The 24,762-nt window shown below is 44.6% G+C and overlaps 1 protein-coding gene across 2 annotated transcripts; it reads right to left on the bottom strand.

The window, feature by feature from the left end:
* Window positions 1-15,581: 15,581 nt before the first annotated feature.
* On the bottom strand, window positions 15,582-24,515 carry napgb (N-ethylmaleimide-sensitive factor attachment protein, gamma b). 2 transcript variants are annotated; one of them, XM_036966777.1, is made up of 11 exons: window positions 24,290-24,515; window positions 22,212-22,279; window positions 22,014-22,116; window positions 21,528-21,558; window positions 21,188-21,297; window positions 20,199-20,265; window positions 20,038-20,108; window positions 19,750-19,828; window positions 19,514-19,593; window positions 17,541-17,670; window positions 15,582-16,689 (listed from the first exon to the last, which is right to left on the bottom strand). In XM_036966777.1, exons 1-11 carry the CDS (start codon window positions 24,340-24,342, stop codon window positions 16,552-16,554), a joined length of 930 nt encoding a protein of 309 aa, XP_036822672.1. In that variant the 5' UTR covers window positions 24,343-24,515; the 3' UTR covers window positions 15,582-16,551. The 2 variants fall into 2 exon arrangements, with proteins under 2 accessions (XP_036822672.1, XP_036822673.1); XM_036966778.1 differs by lacking the exon at window positions 22,212-22,279.
* Window positions 24,516-24,762: the final 247 nt, after the last annotated feature.

The raw sequence follows: 24,762 nt of genomic DNA, 5'->3' as shown, positions 1-24,762 counted from the left end.
TGATGATAAATACAATCCACCTGTGTGTAATCAAGTCTCCGTATAAATGCACCTGCACTGTGATAGTCTCAGAGGTCCGTTAAAAGCGCAGAGAGCATCATGAAGAACAAGGAACACACCAGGCAGGTCCGAGATACTGTTGTGAAGAAGTTTAAAGCCAGATTTGGATACAAAAATATTTCCCAAGCTGTAAACATCCCAAGGAGCACTGTGCAAGCGATAATATTGAAATGGAAGGAGTATCAGACCACTGCAAATCTACCAAGACCTGGCCGTCCCTCTAAACTTTCAGCTCATACAAGGAGAAGACTGATCAGAGATGCAGCCAAGAGGCCCATGATCACTCTGGATGAACTGCAGAGATCTACAGCTGAGGTGGGAGACTCTGTCCATAGGACAACAATCAGTCGTATATTGCACAAATCTGGCCTTTATGGAAGAGTGGCAAGAAGAAAGCCATTTCTTAAAGATATCCATAAAAAGTGTCGTTTAAAGTTTGCCACAAGCCACCTGGGAGACACACCAAACATGTGGAAGAAGGTGCTCTGGTCAGATGAAACCAAAATTGAACTTTTTGGCAACAATGCAAAACGTTATGTTTGGCGTAAAAGCAACACAGCTGAACACACCATCCCCACTGTCAAACATGGTGGTGGCAGCATCATGGTTTGGGCCTGCTTTTCTTCAGCAGGGACAGGGAAGATGGTTAAAATTGATGGGAAGATGGATGGAGTCAAATACAGGACCATTCTGGAAGAAAACCTGATGGAGTCTGCAAAAGACCTGAGACTGGGACGGAGATTTGTCTTCCAACAAGACAATGATCCAAAACATAAAGCAAAATCTACAATGGAATGGTTCAAAAATAAACATATCCAGGTGTTAGAATGGCCAAGTCAAAGTCCAGACCTGAATCCAATCGAGAATCTGTGGAAAGAACTGAAAACTGCTGTTCACGAATGCTCTCCATCCAACCTCACTGAGCTCGAGCTGTTTTGCAAGGAGGAATGGGAAAACATTTCAGTCTCTCGATGTGCAAAACTGATAGAGACATACCCCAAGCGACTTACAGCTGTAATCGCAGCAAAAGGTGGCGCTACAAAGTATTAACTTAAGGGGGCTGAATAATTTTGCACGCCCAATTTTTCAGTTTTTGATTTGTTAAAAAAGTTTGAAATATCCAATAAATGTCGTTCCACTTCATGATTGTGTCCCACTTGTTGTTGATTCTTCACAAAAAAATACAGTTTTATATCTTTATGTTTGAAGCCTGAAATGTGGCAAAAGGTCGCAAAGTTCAAGGGGGCCGAATACTTTCGCAAGGCACTGTATATACTGTATCATGAAGCTACTGAACTGTCTGGAGCGTTCTCGTGGACACTGTTGCTGGACTCATCCATTGTTCAACTTCGTCCACCGATTTGTAGAACTCTCATCTCATGTACAGAATGACTTCCGGATGACTTCAATAGGAAGTAGTACTTAAGAAATGGAGAAAACAGCCATTCATACAAAAACACAAACACGCATTGTTTTGTTTGAACCTTTGGTTCCGAGCTATGCACCAGAGGACATTGGTTTTGTTAGAACCTTTGGTTCCGAGCTATGCACCAGAGGACATTGGTTTTGTTAGAACCTTTGGTTCCGAGCTATGCACCAGAGGACATTGTTTTGTTAGAACCTTTGTTTCCGAGCTATGCACCAGAGGACATTGGTTTTGTTAGAACCTTTGGTTCCGAGCTATGCACCAGAGGACATTGTTTTGTTAGAACCTTTGTTTCCGAGCTATGCACCAGAGGACATTGGTTTTGTTAGAACCTTTGGTTCCGAGCTATGCACCAGAGGACATTGTTTTGTTAGAACCTTTGGTTCCGAGCTATGCACCAGAGGACATTGGTTTTGTTAGAACCTTTGGTTCCGAGCTATGCACCAGAGGACATTGTTTTGTTAGAACCTTTGGTTCCGAGCTATGCACCAGAGGACATTGTTTTGTTAGAACCTTTGGTTCCGAGCTATGCACCAGAGGACATTGTTTTGTTAGAACATTTGGTTCCGAGCTATGCACCAGAGGACATTGTTTTGTTAGAACATTTGGTTCCGAGCTATGCACCAGAGGACATTGTTTTGTTAGAACCTTTGGTTCCGAGCTATGCACCAGAGGACATTGTTTTGTTAGAACCTTTGGTTCCGAGCTATGCACCAGAGGACATTGTTTTGTTAGAACATTTGGTTCCGAGCTATGCACCAGAGGACATTGTTTTGTTAGAACCTTTGGTTCCGAGCTATGCACCAGAGGACATTGTTTTGTTAGAACCTTTGGTTCCGAGCTATGCACCAGAGGACATTGTTTTGTTAGAACCTTTGGTTCCGAGCTATGCACCAGAGGACATTGTTTTGTTAGAACATTTGGTTCCGAGCTATGCACCAGAGGACATTGTTTTGTTAGAACCTTTGTTTCCGAGCTATGCACCAGAGGACATTGTTTTGTTAGAACCTTTGTTTCCGAGGTATGCACCAGAGGACATTGTAGCATGAAAGAAAACGTCCAGTATTGTCATGAATAATTTTTACATTACATACATAACAGTTTTAAGGAGGGAGGGAAGGAGGTGAGGGGGGATTAAATGTAAACTGTCATTTTGGCTCTCTGTCTTAAAGGAGCTTTAATAAAAGTAGTTGTATGTTTAAAGGTATAAAACATGGTATAGCTATGGTCCAGTTTTAAAGGGATGGTTTTAATGGTCCAGTTGTATGTTTAACCCTTGTATGGAGTTTGGGTCTGTAGGACCCATTTTCTATGTTTACAAAAAGAAAAATGATACAATGAATAATCTTTTCAACCTGCGACTCATTGGTTTTGGCTCATTTTCTGTGAACATCGTGTCAAATAAACACACACACACACACGCACGCACGATGCACGCACGCACGCACACACACACACACACACACACACACACACACACACACACACACAAACATTTATTACATATGTGGTGTTCAGGTCCACTGGACCCGAGGGTAATAAAAGTGTGGAAAAGTGTGTGTGTAGGTGAAAACAAGTAAAAATTAAACAAAAAAGTCTTCCTCCTCCCTGGGCCTGCTGTTTCAACATAGCACCAAGAACCTGCCCGTCTTCGTGCCTGTCTGCCTGTCTCCTGCTTTTCTCACACTCTTTACCCTTTGTAGTGTGTTAAACTACAAACTACACAATGTCTAGTGGGAACCTGCACAATGTTATTACAATACATTATTTCAATACATTATAAAAATAAAACAAATCTGTATTTTCCCTACACTCTACCCCAGCAGGTAACAAATAAATAGCTGTGCATGTGTGGTTCCTTACCACAATCAGTATGGCAAAAATAATCTCTGCTCAGAGGGCTTTAGAAATATTTTTTGTAGAGAGAGAAGCTAGCATGGAAGGAGAGTCTGCAGAGAGAGAAGCTAGCATGGAAGGAGAGTCTGCAGAGAGAGAAGCTGGTGCGGAAGGAGCGTCTGCAAAGAGAGAAGCTAGCATGGAAGGAGCGTCTGCAGAGAGAGAAGCTAGCATGGAAGGAGAGTCTGCAGAGAGAGAAGCTAGCATGGAAGGAGAGTCTGCAGAGAGAGAAGCTGGTGTGGAAGGAGAGTCTGCAGAGAGAGAAGCTAGCATGGAAGGAGAGTCTGCAGAGAGAGAAGCTAGCATGGAAGGAGCGTCTGTAGAGAGAGAAGAGGATGAGATTGACCCTTAGCCAGCCCCAGGACCAGCCCATCAGCAACCAGCTCCAGGACCAGCCCGTCAGCAACCAGCCCTTCAGCAACCAGCCCCAGTACCAGCCCTTCAGCAACCAGCTCATCAGCAACCAGGACCAGCCCGTCAGCAACCAGCTCATCAGCAACCAGGACCAGCCCGTCAGCAACCAGCCCCAGTACCAGCCCTTCAGCAACCAGCTCATCAGCAACTAGGACCAGCCCATCAGTAACCAGCTCATCAGCAAACAGGACCAGGCCATCAGCAACCAGCTCATCAGCAACCAGGAACAGCCCATCAGCAACCAGCCCCAGGACCAGCCCGTCAGCAACCAGCCCCAAGACCAGCCCTTCAGCAACCAGCCCCAGGACCAGACCGTCAGCAACCAGCCCGTCAGCAACCAGCTCATCAGCAACCAGGACCAGCCCATCAGCAACCAGCCCCAGGACCAGCCCGTCAGCAACCAGCCCCAGGATCAGCCCGTCAGCAACCAGCTCATCAGCAACCAGGACCAGCCCGTCAGCAACCAGCCTCAGGACCAGGACCAGCCCGTCAGCAGCCAGCCCCAGGACCAGCCCGTCAGCAACCAGCCCCAGGACCAGCCCGTCAGCAACCAGCCCATCAGCAACCAGCCCCAGGACCAGCCCGTCAGCAACCAGCCCCAGGACCAGCCCGTCAGCAACCAGCCCCAGGACCAGCACGTCAGCAACCAGCCCCAGGACCAGCCCGTCAGCAACCAGCCCATCAGCAACCAGGACCAGCCCGTCAGCAACCAGCCCATCAGCAACCAGGACCAGCCCGTCAGCAACCAGCTCATCAGCATCCTGCAGGAGGAGAAGTATGGATGTAAAAAAATTGTGAAATTGAATGGTCTTCTTGCCCAAGGAATGAGCTGCCAAAGTGATAAGGATGCAACCAGGGCCAACGTGGATGGTGGTTACTCATGTGCAGGACATACAGTCTTCTAACTGTTCATCCCAGACACCATCCAGAAAATCATACTGAACTGCACCAATTTGGAGGGAAGGCATGTTTTTGGAGAGAGATCGACCAAACTCATGCATAGTGCATAGTTTTGGGGGTTGTTATCCTTGCTGGTGTTTTCAGATCCAATGGGGGAATCTCCAGAATCCCTGTGGGATGCAGAAATTGGCAGAGAACTTTTCAGTGAAACAATGTCTCTGGAAAACTTCCACATTATTTCCAGGATTATCCGCTTCGATAACCGAGACACCAGACCAGCTCAGCGGCAGAGAGACAAGCTAGCTGCAATCAGATCAGTGCAGAGAGACAAGCTAGCTGCAATCAGGTCAGTGCAGAGAGACAAGCCTAGCTGCTATCAGATCAGTGCAGAGAGACAAGCTAGCTGTAATCAGGTCAGCGCAGAAAGACAAGCCTAGCTGTAATCAGATCAGTGCAGAGAGACAAGCTAGCTGTAATCAGATCAGTGCAGAGAGACAAGCTAGCTGCTATCAGTGCAGAGAGACAAGCTAGCTGTAATCAGGTCAGTGCAGAGAGACAAGCTAGCTGTAATCAGATCAGCGCAGAGAGACAAGCCTAGCTGTAATCAGATCAGTGCAGAGAGACAAGCTAGCTGCTATCAGATCAGTGCAGAGAGACAAGCCTAGCTGTAATCAGATCAGTGCAGAGAGACAAGCTAGCTGCTATCAGTGCAGAGAGACAAGCTAGCTGTAATCAGGTCAGTGCAGAGAGACAAGCTAGCTGTAATCAGGTCAGTGCAGAGAGACAAGCTAGCTGCTATCAGGTCAGTGCAGAGAGACCAGCTAGCTATAATCAGGTCAGTACAGAGAGACAAGCTAGCTGTAATCAGGTCAGTGCAGAGAGACAAGCTAGCTGCTATCAGGTCAGTGCAGAGAGACAAGCTAGCTGCAATCAGGTCAGTGCAGAGAGACAAGCTAGCTGCAATCAGGTCAGTGCAGAGAGACAAGCTAGCTGCTATCAGGTCAGTGCAGAGAGACAAGCTAGCTGCTATCAGGTCAGTGCAGAGAGACAAGCTAGCTGCAATCAGGTCAGTACAGAGAGACAAGCTAGCTGCAATCAGATCAGTGCAGAAAGACAAGCTAGCTGCTATCAGGTCAGTGCAGAGAGACAAGCTAGCTGCAATCAGGTCAGTGCAGAGAGACAAGCTAGCTGCTATCAGGTCAGTGCAGAGAGACAAGCTAGCTGCTATCAGGTCAGTGCAGAGAGACAAGCTAGCTGCAATCAGGTCAGTACAGAGAGACAAGCTAGCTGCAATCAGATCAGTGCAGAAAGACAAGCTAGCTGCTAGCAGGTCAGTGCAGAGAGACCAGCTAGCTGTAATCAGTTCAGTGTAGAGAGACAAGCTAGCTGCTATCAGGTCAGTGCAGAGAGACAAGCTAGCTGTAATCAGGTCAGTGCAGAGAGACCAGCTAGCTGCAATCAGATCAGTGCAGAAAGACAAGCTAGCTGCTATCAGGTCAGTGCAGAGAGACCAGCTAGCTGTAATCAGTTCAGTGCAGAGAGACAAGCTAGCTGTAATCAGGTCAGTGCAGAGAGACAAGCTAGCTGCTATCAGGTCAGTGCAGAGAGACCAGCTAGCTGAAATCAGGTCAGTACAGAGAGACAAGCTAGCTGTAATCAGGTCAGTGCAGAGAGACAAGCTAGCTGCTATCAGGTCAGTGCAGAGAGTCAAGCTAGCTGCAATCAGGTCAGTGCAGAGAGACCAACTAGCTATAATCAGGTCAGTGTAGAGAGACAAGCTAGCTGCTATCAGGTCAGTGCAGAGAGACCAGCTAGCTGTAATCAGGTCAGTGTAGAGAGACAAGCTAGCTGCTATCAGATCAGTGCAGAGAGACCAGCTAGCTGTAATCAGTTCAGTGCAGAGAGACAAGCTAGCTGTAATCAGGTCAGTGCAGAGAGACAAGCTAGCTGCTATCAGGTCAGTGCAGAGAGACCAGCTAGCTATAATCAGGTCAGTACAGAGAGACAAGCTAGCTGTAATCAGGTCAGTGCAGAGAGACAAGCTAGCTGCTATCAGGTCAGTGCAGAGAGACAAGCTAGCTGCAATCAGGTCAGTGCAGAGAGACAAGCTAGCTGCAATCAGGTCAGTGCAGAGAGACCAGCTAGCTGCAATCAGGTCAGTGCAGAGAGACAAGCTAGCTGCAATCAGGTCAGTGCAGAGAGACAAGCTAGCTGCTATCAGGTCAGTGCAGAGAGACAAGCTAGCTGCTATCAGGTCAGTGCAGAGAGACAAGCTAGCTGTAATCAGGTCAGTGCAGAGAGACAAGCTAGCTGCAATCAGGTCAGTGCAGAGAGACAAGCTAGCTGCAATCAGGTCAGTGCAGAGAGACAAGCTAGCTGCAATCAGGTCAGTGCAGAGAGACAAGCTAGCTGCAATCAGGTCAGTGCAGAGAGACAAGCTAGCTGCAATCAGGTCAGTGCAGAGAGACATGCTAGCTGCAATCAGGTCAGTACAGAGAGACAAGCTAGCTGTAATCAGGTCAGTGCAGAGAGACAAGCTAGCTGCAATCAGGTCAGTGCAGAGAGACAAGCTAGCTGCTATCAGGTCAGTGCAGAGAGACAAGCTAGCTGCTATCAGGTCAGTGCAGAGAGACAAGCTAGCTGCAATCAGGTCAGTACAGAGAGACAAGCTAGCTGCAATCAGATCAGTGCAGAAAGACAAGCTAGCTGCTAGCAGGTCAGTGCAGAGAGACCAGCTAGCTGTAATCAGTTCAGTGTAGAGAGACAAGCTAGCTGCTATCAGGTCAGTGCAGAGAGACAAGCTAGCTGTAATCAGGTCAGTGCAGAGAGACAAGCTAGCTGCAATCAGATCAGTGCAGAAAGACAAGCTAGCTGCTATCAGGTCAGTGCAGAGAGACCAGCTAGCTGTAATCAGTTCAGTGCAGAGAGACAAGCTAGCTGTAATCAGGTCAGTGCAGAGAGACAAGCTAGCTGCTATCAGGTCAGTGCAGAGAGACCAGCTAGCTGAAATCAGGTCAGTACAGAGAGACAAGCTAGCTGTAATCAGGTCAGTGCAGAGAGACAAGCTAGCTGTAATCAGGTCAGTGCAGAGAGTCAAGCTAGCTGCAATCAGGTCAGTGCAGAGAGACCAACTAGCTATAATCAGGTCAGTGTAGAGAGACAAGCTAGCTGCTATCAGGTCAGTGCAGAGAGACCAGCTAGCTGTAATCAGGTCAGTGTAGAGAGACAAGCTAGCTGCTATCAGATCAGTGCAGAGAGACCAGCTAGCTGTAATCAGTTCAGTGCAGAGAGACAAGCTAGCTGTAATCAGGTCAGTGCAGAGAGACAAGCTAGCTGCTATCAGGTCAGTGCAGAGAGACCAGCTAGCTATAATCAGGTCAGTACAGAGAGACAAGCTAGCTGTAATCAGGTCAGTGCAGAGAGACAAGCTAGCTGCTATCAGGTCAGTGCAGAGAGACAAGCTAGCTGCAATCAGGTCAGTGCAGAGAGACAAGCTAGCTGCAATCAGGTCAGTGCAGAGAGACCAGCTAGCTGCAATCAGGTCAGTGCAGAGAGACAAGCTAGCTGCAATCAGGTCAGTGCAGAGAGACAAGCTAGCTGCTATCAGGTCAGTGCAGAGAGACAAGCTAGCTGCTATCAGGTCAGTGCAGAGAGACAAGCTAGCTGTAATCAGGTCAGTGCAGAGAGACAAGCTAGCTGCAATCAGGTCAGTGCAGAGAGACAAGCTAGCTGCAATCAGGTCAGTGCAGAGAGACCAGCTAGCTGCAATCAGGTCAGTGCAGAGAGACAAGCTAGCTGCAATCAGGTCAGTGCAGAGAGACAAGCTAGCTGCAATCAGGTCAGTGCAGAGAGACATGCTAGCTGCAATCAGGTCAGTACAGAGAGACAAGCTAGCTGTAATCAGGTCAGTGCAGAGAGACAAGCTAGCTGCAATCAAGTCATTACAGAGAGACAAGCTAGCTGCAATCAGGTCTGTGCAGAGAGACAAGCTAGCTGCAATCAGGTCAGTGCAGAGAGACAAGCTAGCTGCTATCAGGTCATTACAGAGAGACAAGCTAGCTGCAATCAGGTCAGTGCAGAGAGACAAGCTAGCTGCAATCAGGTCAGTGCAGAGAGACAAGCTAGCTGCAACCAGGTCAGTGTGGGACAAGTGGGTGGACCGCCTTCCCCTGTTTTACAACCCTGGGCCCAATGTTACCGTTGATGAGCAGCTTATGCCATTTAGGGGCCGCTGACCCTTCAGACAGTACATACCGTCTAAATATGGAATCAAGATCTGGGCTGCCTGTGATGCTGCGTCATCATATGCGTGGAACTTGCAAGTGTATACAGGGAAGCCAGATGGAGGATCACCTGAGAAGAAACAAGGGATGCAGGTTGTCCTGGATGTGACACATCAACTCCATGGCCACAACATCACATGCGATAACTCTTTTACTTCGCACAAGCTGGGACAGGAGCTCCTCAGAAGGAAGCTGACGATGGCAGGAACAGTACAAAAAAACAAGCCAGAGCTTCCACCTCAGCTGTTGAATACACGGAACAGGCCTTTCAATTCCTCTAAGTTTGTGTTCACGGCCGACACGTCCCTAGTGTCCTACATGCCAAAGAAAGGCAAACATGTGGTACTCATGAGTACACTGCATAGGGATGGGAGAATCTGTGGCCAGGACCATCAAAAAACAGAAATCATAATGTATTATAATGCCACAAAAGGATGGGTGGACAATTTAGACAAGCTGGTGACTGGCTCCAGCTGCAGAAGAAGAACCCTACGCTGGCATCTTGTGATATTCTTCACCATCTTGGACATCTCGGCGTACAACGCGTTTGTCATCTGGACGGCGTTGAACCCAGATTGGAACAGAGGGAAGCTCCAGAGGAGACGCCTCTTTCCTTTAGGAGCTGAGCAAGACATTGATAAGACCTCAAATCCAGAGGAGGCAACATATCCCAAGGACCCCAGCTTCTGCAGCCATCGTGAGGAGGATTCAGGAGGAGGATGCTGGTGCCCCACCCGCCCCGACCCACAGAACCAACAACTCCAGTACCAGAAGTAAGTGTGAGTGATGTTGTTGCATGTGTGTGTGTGTGTCTGACTCTACTACCTTGGTCTGCTGTAACTATGTGAGTGAGTGAGATGTTAGTAAAGTTCCTGAACTAAGTGTTTTTTTTATCATTCTAGATTGCAGCCGGTAGCAACAAGAAGAAAAGCTGGGATGCGTCTGGCCCCAAAGGAGGACAGAAAGACACGTGTGCAATAAATACATTAGCAACACACACATAGTAAAACTCTGTCCCTCATGTGGCGTGTAGACCGGCCTTAATTAGTGTTCAATGGGGCTCATTTATACATTTCCATAAAATACTGTATGTAAAATGTGTCCTTCCAATTTTGTTCAGTTCAAAGCAATAAACATCAATAGTGAAAACCTTGTTTTCGATTATATTTGTTCAAGATAAACATGATTTATTCCACCCGTGTCTTGATATAGTTTAAAAGGTATGGCTATGGACCAGTTGTATGTTTAAAAGGTATGGCTATGGGCCAGTTGTATGTTTAAAAGGTATGGTTTTAATGGGCCAGTTGTATGTTTAAAAGGTATGGTTTTAATGGGCCAGTTGTATGTTTAAAGGTATGGCTATGGGCCAGTTGTATGTTTAAAAGGTATGGTTTTAATGGGCCAGTTGTATGTTTAAAGGTATGGCTATGGGCCAGTTGTATGTTTAAAAGGTATGGTTTTAATGGGCCAGTTGTATGTTTAAAAGGTATGGTTTTAATGGGCCAGTTGTATGTTTAAAAGGTATGGTTTTAATGGGCCAGTTGTATGTTTAAAGGTATGGCTATGGGCCAGTTGTATGTTTAAAAGGTATGGTTTTAATGGGCCAGTTGTATGTTTAAAAGGTATGGTTTTAATGGGCCAGTTGTATGTTTAAAAGGTATGGTTTTAATGGGCCAGTTGTATGTTTAAAAGGTATGGCTATGGGCCAGTTGTATGTTTAAAAGGTATGGTTTTAATGGGCCAGTTGTATGTTTAAAAGGTATGGTTTTAATGGGCCAGTTGTATGTTTAAAAGGTATGGTTTTAATGGTCCAGTTGTATGTTGAAAAGGTATGGTTTTAATGGGCCAGTTGTATGTTTAAAAGGTATGGTTTTAATGGGCCAGTTGTATGTTTAAAGGTATGGCTATGGGCCAGTTGTATGTTTAAAGGTATGGCTATGGGCCAGTTGTATGTTTAAAGGTATGGTTTTAATGGGCCAGTTGTATGTTTAAAAGGTATGGTTTTAATGGGCCAGTTGTATGTTGAAAAGGTATGGTTTTAATGGGCCAGATGTATGTTTAAAAGGTATGGTTTTAATGGGCCAGTTGTATGTTTAAAATGTATGGTTTTAATGGGCCAGTTGTATGTTTAAAAGGTATGGTTTTAATGGGCCAGTTGTATGTTTAAAATGTATGGTTTTAATGGGCCAGTTGTATGTTTAAAAGGTATGGTTTTAATGGGCCAGTTGTATGTTTAAAATGTATGGTTTTAATGGGCCAGATGTGTGCCTAAAAGGTATGGTTTTAATGGGCCAGTTGTATGTTTAAAAGGTATGGTTTTAATGGCCAACAATTAAAACAAGGTCAACTTACAGCTTTCAGAATAACTTTTCTTTATTTTACTTACAGGTGTAGAAATCATGAATTGTCAAGTCAGAATTTATTGGCCTTTATTGATAAGCCATTATACATGACTATAAATGCTTTGTAATGCTAGTTAGCAGAGTTCAGTGTTCACTAGCAACACATGGAGACGGAGGAACATCCCATTCAACACGACTCCATTTACAAAGGTAAGAGATTTGTCCCTTTTATTTTCCCTGGATGGACACATGTATGTTGTACACTCCCCATTTTGGATTGTGACTAATGCACAAAACACAGAACATCACAACAGAAGGAGCACCGGTGTGCATTAAAACCAGGACATTGCTAAGGAAAGGACAGAGGCATTGGTAGACGATCTAACTCTCTCATTAAAATACACACAGAGACTTAAGAAGCTCGACATCCATCACAAGGTCCTTCCTTTCCACGGTTCATTTCTGGGAGAACCTTGTTAGAATTAACTCTCGGGCTACGTCCCAAACATCTAGTATTCTCAGGGACTACAACAACATGACACGGCTGTAACCACGGTACTGTAGGTACAGGGACTACAACAACATGACACGGCTGTAACCACGGTACTGTAGGTACAGGGACTACAACAACATGACACGGCTGTAACCACGGTACTGTAGGTACAGGGACTACAACAACACGACACGGCTGTAACCACGGTAATGTAGGTACAGGGACTACAACAACATGACACGGCTGTAACCATGGTACTGTAGGTACAGGGACTACAACAACATGACACGGCTGTAACCATGGTACTGTAGGTACAGGGACTACAACAACATGACACGGCTGTAACCATGGTACTGTAGGTACAGGGACTACAACAACACGACACGGCTGTAACCACGGTACTGTAGGTACAGGGACTACAACAACATGACACGGCTGTAACCACGGTACTGTAGGTACAGGGACTACAACAACATGACACGGCTGTAACCACAGACGATGAGGTTAATTAAATAAATCAATGAAATGGGAGGTAATTTTTCTTTCAAGGAATGCACATGAAATACATACACTACGTGACCAAAAGTATGTGGACACCTACTCGTCGAACATCTCATTCCAAAATCATGGGCATTAAATGGAGTTGGTCCCCCTCTTTGCTGCTATAACAGCCTCCACTCTTCTGGGAAGGCTTTCCACTAGATGTTGGAACATTGCTGCTATAACAGCCTCCACTCTTCCTGGAAGGCTTTCCACTAGATGTTGGAACATTGCTGCTATAACAGCCTCCACTCTTCCTGGAAGTCTTTCCACTAGATGATGGAACATTGCTGCGGGGACTTGCTTCCATTCAGCCACAGGAGCATTAGTGAGGTTGGGCACTGATGTTGGACGATTAGGCCTGGCTTGCAGTTGGCGTGGCGTATATATAGTTTAGCCACAAGAAATACAGAACAAAACCTACAGTGTCTATACCAGGGCTCTCTGACCCTGTTCCTGGAGAACATCCCTCCTGTAGGTTTGAACTCCGACCCTGTTCCTGGAGAACATCCCTCCTGTAGGTTTGAACTCTGACCCTGTTCCTGGAGAACATCCCCCTGTAGGTTTTAAATCTGACCCTGTTCCTGGAGAGATACCCTCCTGTAGGTTCACTACAACCCGGTTAAAACCTACAGGAAGGATGTTCTCCAGGAACAGCGTTGGAGAACCCTGGTCTATTAAACTTTACAGGAAGGATGTTCTCCAGGAACAGATTTGGAGAACCCTGGTCTATTAAACCCTACAGGAAGGATGTTCTCCAGGAACAGAGTTGTAGAACCCTGGTCTATTAAACCCTACAGGAAGGATGTTCTCCAGGAACAGCGTTGGAGAGCCCTGGTCTATTAAACTTTACAGGAAGGATGTTCTCCAGGAACAGAGTTGGAGAACCCGGGTCTATTAAACCCTACAGGAAGGATGTTCTCCGGGAACAGAGTTGGAGAACCCTGGTCTATTAAACCCTACAGGAAGGATGTTCTCCAGGAACAGAGTTGGAGAACCCTGGTCTATTAAACCCTACAGGAAGGATGTTCTCCTGGAACAGCGTTGGAGAGCCTTGGTCTATGTATAAGCTTCTTTTAAACATAGATCTCTGCCTAGATGTCTATTTTGCTTGCTTAAATAAGTCCAGTTGCTTGCATGTGAATTTACACAAGAGGAGAAGCTAGAATCTCTAGCTAGATAACAACACCATTTTCCAATTAGAACATTACAATGGGAATACACAATGGAATCAAAAATCACATTTTCATGGTCTCACTTTTACGGTCTCCGGGAATTGAACAACAATATAGAACAAAGATACATTATTATAATTCAACCGTCGCAACGGTATTCAACCATGGCAACGGTATTCAACCATGGCAACGGTATTCAACCATGGCAACGGTATTCAACCATGGCAACGGTATTCAACCGTCGCAGCGGTATTCAACCGTCAATACACTGTTTCTCTTCCTTCACACACACATATCCTTTACAATCCCACTACACAATATCTGTATTGCATATTGCCCCAGCAACTGTTATCTTTGACATTTCAAAGCCTTAAACATCTGTACAGACACACATAAACATACATTAAACCATACTGAACATCTAATATAGTAATATACACACACACACACGCTACCGTTCAAAAGTTTGGGGTCACTTTTGAGTTCCTCTGTCCAGTGGTTGTGTTCTGTTGCCCATCTTAAATCTTTTCTTCTTATTGGCCAGTCTGAGATATGGCTTTTTCTTTGCAACTCTGCCTAGAAGGACAGCATCCCGGAGTCACCTCTTCACTGTTGACGTTGAGACTGGTTTTTTGCGGGTACTATTTAATGAAGCTGCCAGTTGAGGACTTGTAAGGTGTCTGTTTCTCAAACTAGACACTCTAATATACTTGTTCTCTTGCTCAGTTGTGCACCGGGGCCTCCCACTCCTCTATCTATTCTGGTTAGAGCCAGTTTGCTCTGTTCTATGAAGGGAGTAGTACACAGTGTTGTACGAGATATTCAGTTTCTTGGCAATTTCTCGCATGGAATAGCCTTCATTTCTCAGAACAAGAATAGACTGACGAGTTTCAGAAGAAAGGTCTTTGTTTCTGGCCATTTTGTAATCGAACCCACAAATGCTGATGCTCCGGATACTCAACTAGTCTAATGAAGGCCAGTTTAATTGCTTCTTTAAATCAGAACAACAGTTTTTTTTAACATAATTGCAAAAGCGTTTTATAAGGATAAATGAGCCTTTTAAAATGATAAACTTGGATTAGCTAACACAACGTGCCATTGGAACACAGGAGTGATGGTTGCTGATAATGGGCCTCTGTACTGCCTATGTAGATATTCCATACAAAAATCAACCGTTTCCAGCTACAATAGTAATTTACAACATTAACAATGTCTACACTGTGTTTCTGATCAATTTGATGTTATTTTAAAATGGACCCCCCAAAAAAGAAGCTTTTCTTTCAAAAACAAGGACATTTCTAAGTGACCCCAAACATTTGAACGGTAGTGTATATATATATATATATATATATAATTTTTATTTCCCCACTCTATATGACAATAAGACTGATCAGTCACGACAATATAAACAATATATTAATAAATATTTGTTTTTATCTGTACACATACCTACAAAAACTGCACCATATACAGCAGGGGTATCACACGGATCCGGTCCTCGAGCCCATTCAAATCCTTTTTTCTTTTCAAGGTACTTTTTGGGGGTGAAGAAAAACAATCTCAAACTAAATTTAAAACGGTAGAAGTGACAACGAGCCTATATCTATAGTCTCTTCACTCTGTCCGATGTGCTAACAGCAATCGAAACAAAAGAGATGGATGATTTATCATCCAAAAGAGACGGATGATTTATCATCCAAAAGAGACGGATGATTTATCATCCAAAAGAGATGGATGATTTTGCAAATATAACCAATTCTAAAGTGTAGCCCTCCGGACCTCGGTGAAGAACGAACGCGGCTCGTCGGACCAAAATTAGTTTGACAACCCTGATTGACGGTTAACGATAATTCACGATCAACAAAATATGAACATTTACAACTATGGAATTTCTGTTCAATAGACATGTTAAAACACACAGGTGATATGTCGTTGTTACACTGAATTAAACTGTAGACAAAGTAAAATGCTATCTATAGTATAGATATAGACCTAGTCAAAACTATCCTTCTTATGACACGTCACTTGGAATTTAATCTCGGTTTTTTGGGGGGGGGAAAAGGAGAGGATGTTTGATATAATTAAAGATGATGGACCCACACATAGGAAGAGTATACTTCACTGATATCGACATGTTTCACACTGAGGGGAGTGGAGGGAATTAGATGCCTAGTTTTGGGGGGGGGGGGCAACATATTGGGGTCTAGTTCAGGGGGGAGCAACATATTGGGGTCTAGTTCAGAACGGAGCAACATATTGGGGTCTAGTTCAGCGGGGAGCAACATATTGGGGTCTAGTATAGGGGGGAGCAACATATTGGGGTCTAGTTCCGCGGGGAGCAACATATTGGGGTCTAGTATAGGGGGGAGCAACATATTTGGGTCTAGTATAGGGGGGAGCAACATATTGGGGTCTAGTTCAGGGGGGAGCAATATATTGGGGTCTAGTTCAGGAGGGAGCAACATATTGGGGTCTAGTATAGGGGGGAGCAACATATTGGGGTCTAGTTGAGGGGGGAGCAATATATTGGGGTCTAGTTCAGGGGGGGAGCAACATATTGGGGTCTAGTTCAGGGGGGAGAAACATATTGGGGTCTAGTTCAGGGGGAGCAACATATTGGGGTCTAGTACAGGGGGGAGCAACATATTGGGGTCTAGTATAGGGGGGAGCAACATATTGGGGTCTAGTTCAGGGGGGAGCAACATATTGGGGTCTAGTTCAGGGGGAGCAACATATTGGGGTCTAGTTCGGGGGGGAGCAACATATTGGGGTCTAGTTCGGGGGGAGCAACATATTGGGGTCTAGTTCAGGGGGAGCAACATATTGGGGTCTAGTTCAGGGGGAGCAACATATTGGGTCTAGTTCAGCGGGGAGCAACATATTGGGGTCTAGTTTAGGGGGGAGCAACATATTGGCGTCTAGTTCAGGGGGGAGCAACATATTCTGACAGTTTCACCTCAATGAGCAGGACTTCCTGGTGTGTTTAGCGTTGTGTGTATTTAGCGGTCAGTGTTTTCTGCGGCTAACACAGCCCTCCCTCGTAGTCGTCGTCGTCCTCGGCGGAAGCAGCAGGCGCTCCGGCGCCCCCCTGTGGCGGCTTTGCAGTCTTCTTCTTCGCTCCTCCTCCAGGAACCTTCAGGGAGATGGCCAGCTTGGCATACTGAGAGTAAACGGGGGATAGATTACATCAACAGGGTTGTTCCTACCTCAAGTATTGTTTCTTCAAGTGTATGAAAAACAGACCAGACCCTGTGATGGGTACATAACGTAACAGACCCTGTGATGGGTACATAACGTAACAGACCCTGTGAGGGGTACATAACGAAACAGACCCTGTGATGGGTACATAACGTAACAGACCCTGTGATGGGTACATAACAGACCAGACCCTGTGATGGGTACATAACAGACCAGACCCTGTGATGGGTACATAACGAAACAGACCCTGTGAGGGGTACATAACAGACCAGACCCTGTGATGGGTACATAACAGACCAGACCCTGTGATGGGTACATAACGTAACAGACCCTGTGAGGGGTACATAACAAAACAGACCCTGTGAGGGGTACATAACGAAACAGACCCTGTGAGGGGTACATAACGGAACAGACCCTGTGATTGGTACATAACGAAACAGACCCTGTGAGGGGTACATAACGGAACAGACCCTGTGGGTGGTACATAACAGACCCCGTGATGGGTACATAACAGACCCCGTGAGGGTACAGACCCTGTGATGGGTACATAACAGACCCGTGAGGGTACAGACCCCGTGATGGGTACATAACAGACCCTGTGAGGGTACAGACCCCGTGAGGGTACATAACAGACCCCGTGATGGGTACATAACAGACCCCGTGAGGGTACAGAACCCGTGATGGGTACATAACAGACCCCGTGATGGGTACATAACAGACCCCGTGATGGGTACATAATAGACCCCGTGAGGGTACAGACCCCGTGAGGGTACAGACCCCGTGAGGGGTACAGATGTATGAAGTGTTACTCACATCATTGTCCATGTACTTCAGCAGAGCGGAGTTACACACGCGGTGCACCTGGTCCTCGTCCTGCTCGTCATATCCCTGCAGCAACGTCTCCATGGCCACGCAGTCTTCACTCCCACTGTACCCTGGGAGGCTGCAGGAGAACAGCAAATTATATCATCAGACTACTGTCACAATTCATAGTCTGTAGCCCAAATTACGGTTATCGCTGAATAGTCGTTCGCTTCCACTGTATTTCTTACACCAGTTGGTTCCTTTTAAATCCAACAGTGGGAAACATGCAGTCAGATAGACATTAGCCACGCAGTCAGATAGACATTAGCCACTCAGTCAGATTGACATTAGCCACGCAGTCAGATAAGACATTAGCCACGCAGTCAGATAGACATTAGCCACTCAGTCAGATAGACATTAGCCACGCAGTCAGATAGACATTAGCCACGCAGTCAGATAGACATTAGCCACTCAGTCAGATTGACATTAGCCACGCAGTCAGATAAGACATTAGCCACGCAGTCAGATAGACATTAGCCACGCAGTCAGATAGACATTAGCCACGCAGTCAGATAGACATTAGCCACTCAGTCAGATAAGACATTAGCCACTCAGTCAGATAGACATTAGCCACGCAGTCAGATAAGACATTAGCCACGCAGTCAGATAGACATTAGCCACGCAGTCAGATAGACATTAGCCACGCAGTCAGATAGACATTAGCCACGCAGTCAGATAGACATTAGCCACGCAGTCAGATAGACATTAGCCACGCAGTCAGATAGACATTAGCCACGCAGTCAGATAGACATTAGCCACGCAGTCAGATAGACATTAGCCACGCAGTCAGATAGACATTAGCCACGCAGTCAGATAAGACATTAGCCACGCAGTCAGATAGACATTAGCCACGCAGTCAGATAGACATTAGCCACGCAGTCAGATAGACATTAGCCACGCAGTCAGATAGACATTAGCCACGCAGTCAGATAGACATTAGCCACTCAGTCAGATAGACATTAGCCACGCAGTCAGATAGACATTAGCCATGCAGTCAGATAGACATTAGCCACGCAGTCAGATAGACATTAGCCACTCAGTCAGATTGACATTAGCCACGCAGTCAGATAAGACATTAGCCACGCAGTCAGATAGACATTAGCCACGCAGTCAGATAGACATTAGCCACGCAGTCAGATAGACATTAGCCACTCAGTCAGATAGACATTAGCCACGCAGTCAGATAGACATTAGCCACGCAGTCAGATAGACATTAGCCACGCAGTCAGATAGACATTAGCCACGCAGTCAGATAGACATTAGCCACGCAGTCAGATAGACATTAGCCAAGCAGTCAGATAGACATTAGCCACGCAGTCAGATAGACATTAGCCACGCAGTCAGATAAGACATTAGCCACGCAGTCAGATAGACATTAGCCACTCAGTCAGATAGACATTAGCCACGCAGTCAGATAGACATTAGCCACGCAGTCAGATAGACATTAGCCACGCAGTCAGATAGACATTAGCCACTCAGTCAGATTGACATTAGCCACGCAGTCAGATAAGACATTAGCCACTCAGTCAGATAGACATTAGCCACGCAGTCAGATAAGACATTAGCCACGCAGTCAGATAGACATTAGCCACGCAGTCAGATAGACATTAGCCACTCAGTCAGATAGACATTAGCCACGCAGTCAGATAGACATTAGCCACGCAGTCAGATAAGACATTAGCCACGCAGTCAGATAGACATTAGCCACGCAGTCAGATAAGACATTAGCCACGCAGTCAGATAGACATTAGCCACGCAGTCAGATAGACATTAGCCACTCAGTCAGATAGACATTAGCCACGCAGTTAGATAGACATTAGCCACGCAGTCAGATAGACATTAGCCACGCAGTCAGATAGACATTAGCCACGCAGTTAGATAAGACATTGGAATAATGTATTCAGTCATAAGGAAGTTCATACCTGTAGCTCTCTCTGACACACTTGTCTGCAGCCACAAAGTCATTTCTGTGAAGATGAACCAACACCTGTGCTGTTGTTTTCTAAGAGAAAAGACCCAGATCAACATTTAATGATCTGTATTTTACACCTCCACCAATACCATTGCACCAAACATAGCTTGAAAGGGAAATGCTTGGAAAATCCCAAATAGGATATAATTCCAATAGAATGCATATGCAAATGACATAAGAACGTACCTTAAAGCAAGTGGGATAATTCTCTATATCTTTATACATGTTCTTCTCTTTTTGGAGGGCGGTTGCTGCTTCATCCAGTCTGTCATCAAGTTCACAAAGACAGAACGGTGGGTCAGGACCAGCCACAATACTTTGCTGCTTATAAATGATTTGTGAAGCATCTATGCAGTGCTCTACGAAGCCTTTACGAATGCTCTACGAAGCCTTTACGAATGCTCTACGAAGCCTTTACGAATGCTCTACGAAGCCTTCTTTTTTTTTTTTAACGCTGTTATCCGTTGTCTTTACCTGCGTAATCTGACCAGCAGTCTGGAAGCTTTCCCCAGGAGCTCAGCTGACTGACGCAGGCGGTCCTCATTCTACACACACACCATCCGTTGAATCAACTCAACTTATTAAAAAGGGCAACTTCTCTTACTTAGAATAGGATATTAAAACGTCCCACTTACCTCAAACACACCGGCAGCCTGCTGATACAGGTCCACAGCTTTCTCTAAACTCACAGGCTCGATAAGTCTAGATAGGAAAAGAATGAAAAAGTACGATACAAATAAAAAATATTTAAAAAACAAGGTGATGTACTTTCCCCCCCCCCAAAAAAAAACAAGGTGATGTACTTTCCCCCCCCCCCCAAAAAAACAAGGTGATGTACTTCCCCCCCCCCAAAAAAAAAACAAGGTGATGTACTCCCCCCCCCCCCAAAAAAAAACAAGGTGATGTACTTTACCCCCCCACCAAAAAAACAAGGTGATGTACTTTACCCCCCCACCAAAAAAACAAGGTGATGTACTTTACCCCCCCAAAAAAAACAAGGTGATGTACTTTACCCCCCCACCAAAAAAACAAGGTGATGTACTTTACCCCCCCACCAAAAAAACAAGGTGATGTACTTTACCCCCCCACCAAAAAAACAAGGTGATGTACTTTACCCCCCCCACCAAAAAAACAAGGTGATGTACTTTACCCCCCCACCAAAAAAACAAGGTGATGTACTTTACCCCCCCCACCAAAAAAACAAGGTGATGTACTTTACCCCCCCACCAAAAAAACAAGGTGATGTACTTTCCCCCCCCCAAAAAAAAACAAGGTGATGTACTTTCCCCCCCCAAAAAAAAACAAGGTGATGTACTTCCCCCCCCCCAAAAAAAACAAGGTGATGTACTTTACCCCCCCACCAAAAAAACAAGGTGATGTACTTCCCCCCCCCCAAAAAAAACAAGGTGATGTACTTTCCCCCCGCCAAAAAAAAAACAAGGTGATGTACTTCCCCCCCCCCCAAAAAAAAAACAAGGTGATGTACTTTCCCCCCCCCAAAAAAAAAAAAACAAGGTGATGTACTTTTCCCCCCCCCACAAAAAACCAACAATGGTCAGGAACATATCAAAAACCACCGAATCAATAAAGTAGACAGACATGTATAGTCTAGAGCAGTACTTACTTCCCGGCTCTGTCGAGAGCCATAGCAGCGGTGTCTGGAGTACCGTTCTCTACGTAGATCATACTGGCTTTTTCTATGTACTGGATCGCCTCAGGCATCTTCTTCAAGTCCTGTCACACAGCCGAAAACATGGCTACCTCAATGACCTCTATTAACACATACTATGTTGTGGTAGAATATCAATGTTTTTTTTTTTTTTTTTGGTGAGACAATGATGCTCTCGATCACATGGGACAAAGCGTATAGTAAATAAAATAAAAGCTTGTTCTCTCCCGTATTTGTACGAGGTTGTATTTGAGGTGTTACACAGATATTACATGGACATTGGGGGAAAACTTACCTTCATCATCATACCTGCTTGTTCGATTGCTCTGAAAAATAAATGCATATCTTAGAAAGCGGGGGGAGGTCTCACATATAAAAGTATTGAATGGTATTAATAATCTTTAAAAAAAAAGGCCTAGTGGAGTCCAACAAAAATAAGTGATTTTTCTGTTGGGAAAAGACAGCCTGAAATTTCTACCTGTTTTGGTGGGATGGAGTTTTAGGCCTGCCTGGTGACATCACCAGGCGGTAAATGAATGAATAGACCAATAAGAAAGAGTTCCAAAACCCCTCTGCCAATAAGAGCAGGTTTTCAGTTTTCCCCTCCCCGACAGTCTTAGCAAAATCCTTGCTTGAGAAATTGTTCTTTGCTAAGAAGCATTTTAAAATGGACAACAATCACAGTAAGGTAGTTAATTGTTACCCAGAAATGATTTGATAATTGAAATAAAAACATCTGCATTGGCCCTTTAATCTCAAGTATTCATATGGAAAACCTTACTTTGCTGCATGAAACAACGCTTTATTTTCTGTGTGGTACTCTGCCTCCTTCAGGTAGGCATCCTTAGCTTGCTCAAACTGTTTGGCATTCTTGAAGCACACCGCTGGGAATACAAACACAGATAATTTGATTAGACTGTCAATACATGGTATGGAGTGTTATCCTTCCTCTACGTTTACAGACTGTAGGCATACTGACCAGCTTTGGCATATTCTGATGCGGCACTGTCAAAATCTGGCTTCCACTTTGTCATGCTTGTCTTTAAACTGCAAAATGACATGCAAGAAAAATGTCTATTTTCAGGGGTTAACAACACACACAGCCAAAACAATAGACCTGGACAGAAGAGCTAACCTACGTCAGGTTAGTCATTAAGACAGTAGTGATGGGAAGTTAGGCTCTGTTTACTGACTCGGACTTTTTCAACTCATTCAGTCAAAAATAACTAATCTTTCAACTAATTTCGTTCATTTGATTCAATACCACCCAGCACACCCCTATTGGCAAACGATGAACTAAAAACTTGAAGAATCGTGACTCTATAAGTCTCGTGCACCATTCATTAAGGTTTTTGTTTTTCAGTTCAATAACTCAAAGCATAGATTGTTTTTAATTTAGAAGGAGAAAAAAAAGTGACCAAACTAAAAGCCATGAGTAACTTGGTCTAAAATAATGGCAGTGATTGGCCTATAGGTGGCGCTGTTCATTGCCCTGTTTGACCTAGACATGAAACTGTGTATGTTGAAGTCTTTCCTCATAGTGAACAAATTTGCCTCAAGGACCCATAAGGTCCATCAGAATTGATTTTTCCTCCATCTTGGAAATGTTGGAAAAACCTTTGAAAAGCGTATTCTCGTGAAATAAGTCCAAATAGCATAAAATGCAGTATGTAATAAGTTAATTATGTATGTAACAGTTATGCTTAAAAATGGTACATGTCTTAACACAGTTTGAAGCTGAGGGATTGGTCAAAGGATATCTTGGAGTTATTGACCAATCAAATCACTGTGAATCCACTCCACAGTGGTTTATCAACTTGAAACTTGTCATCGCTGTCATGGACGTCCCCTAAGATTGACCACCATTTCGTACTGATATCTAAAAAAAAATAAAAAATAAATCTATATAAATATTTAACGCTAATGCTAAAAATAATTTGCAATCATCTCCTCATTAACCATAAATCAGGTTCCTACCAGATTTTTATTGCACGTCAAGCAAAAAAAATAGTTCCTACACGAGTGCTTGCTTTGTTCTCCAACTAATCTTCTGTCATCCTGTCCGTTGCTGTCGCAGGCAGCTATATTTGGAGTTGTTGTTTGTGACAGACTTATAAAAGTGTGCTTCAAACAATATGCATTTGTGATTACTAGACATACAAATAAGATTATTTATTGATGCCTTTAAAAAAAAAAAGTGATATAGTTGCGGCCACAACCGGACTAGGCTGTGAACGACTCTTGGCAGAAACTGCACCTCGAGTGTTGATCAGAGGATGGCTGTGTGCGTTTTGGTTCTACAATGAGGTGTATATCAATAACATTAATTATTGCACCATGATGATATCAATTATCAGTGTCTTTTTTTTCATTCTCTTATGCTGCCTGCAACATGATCTATTTATTTTTCTGCGCGCATGAATACAGGTCGGAGCGCGTCTCCGGAGCAGGCTGAGCGCGTCTTATACTGTGTAGTCGAAATAATTACAGTCAGGTCAAACGAACGAATCACTTTGGACAAAACGAAATCGTGACTCTCGGGTCATTAAACAGAGTCGTTCAACAACAAAAAAGAACGAATCGTTTGCGAACAGCATATCACTATAACACAAGTGGCCTTGTTGTGGATTGCAATGGATATGCATATTACAATGGATATGCATAGTACAATAGAAAGGCATATTACAACGTAAAGGCATATTACAATGTAAAGGCATGCACAGCCACAGAGCGGACAGCTAAGCAGCGTTACCGCAGCTCGCTGGCTGACGTTAACTAGGTGATGAATGAATGCATCCGCTGACTGGCCGGATTAGAAGATAGCTAGCTAGCTACTTCCTACAAATACAACTAATTCATTAACTGTAATTCAATGACAATGTCGTAAGTAAACTCGGGTTATTTCACATCTTGTCAACAACTAAGGTCAGATATTTTTTGAGGGACAATGCTACTAACGTTAGCTAGGAACCGATGAAGCGTCTAACAGGGTCAGCGATGCTAGCTAGCTACAGTACCGTTAGTTACCGTTAGCTACCGTTAGCTACATCAACATACTTTTTCTCCGCTTTAGCGATGTGTTCATGGGCTTCGTTTATTTTGGAGGCCATGGTGCTGTCTGTGGTCTTCGACAATCTGTCGAGCAGATGTTATTTGTGGAAAAAATCTAACCGAGGACGATGATAAATAAATTCTGCTGGTGTTTGGATGGAAGAGAGAAGATAAATAAAAATATGTCCACAACGTCGAACTACAGATTCCCCGGATGTCATTGCGCAATGCACCAGCGGTCTTTATAGGCTGGACGTAGAGAGAAATAGTAATGGCGTCTTTTTGTAGGCACTAACCACGCCGTGCTTCGTTTGGATAAACACGTATGTAGAAAACACAGGGTTAGATATTATACTTTTTGTTCTATGAGATTATATTCATCAACTAACTCCACTTTTTTTTGAGAATTTTGAAGAATTTATGTAATATATATTTTTTGAAGATCATATAAGGTCATGTTAACTGACTGCTATTATCTC

This window comes from Oncorhynchus mykiss, chromosome 28 (genome assembly GCF_013265735.2).
Source record: "Oncorhynchus mykiss isolate Arlee chromosome 28, USDA_OmykA_1.1, whole genome shotgun sequence".
NCBI classification, from domain to species: Eukaryota; Metazoa; Chordata; class Actinopteri; order Salmoniformes; family Salmonidae; genus Oncorhynchus; species Oncorhynchus mykiss.
This window is presented reverse-complemented; position numbering and strand designations above follow the sequence as displayed.

Excerpts from the sequence above, each read along its gene's own strand:
- napgb (XM_036966777.1), bottom strand. The coding sequence starts at position 24,342 with ATGGCCTCCAAAATAAACGAAGCCCATGAACACATCGCTAAAGCGGAG. Across the intron at positions 21,298-21,527 it reads AAGCAGGTATGATGATGAAG|GACTTGAAGAAGATGCCTGA; the intron begins GTAAGTTTTCCC and ends GCTGTGTGACAG. Across the intron at positions 20,266-21,187 it reads GCTCTCGACAGAGCCGGGAA|ACTTATCGAGCCTGTGAGTT; the intron begins GTAAGTACTGCT and ends TTTCCTATCTAG.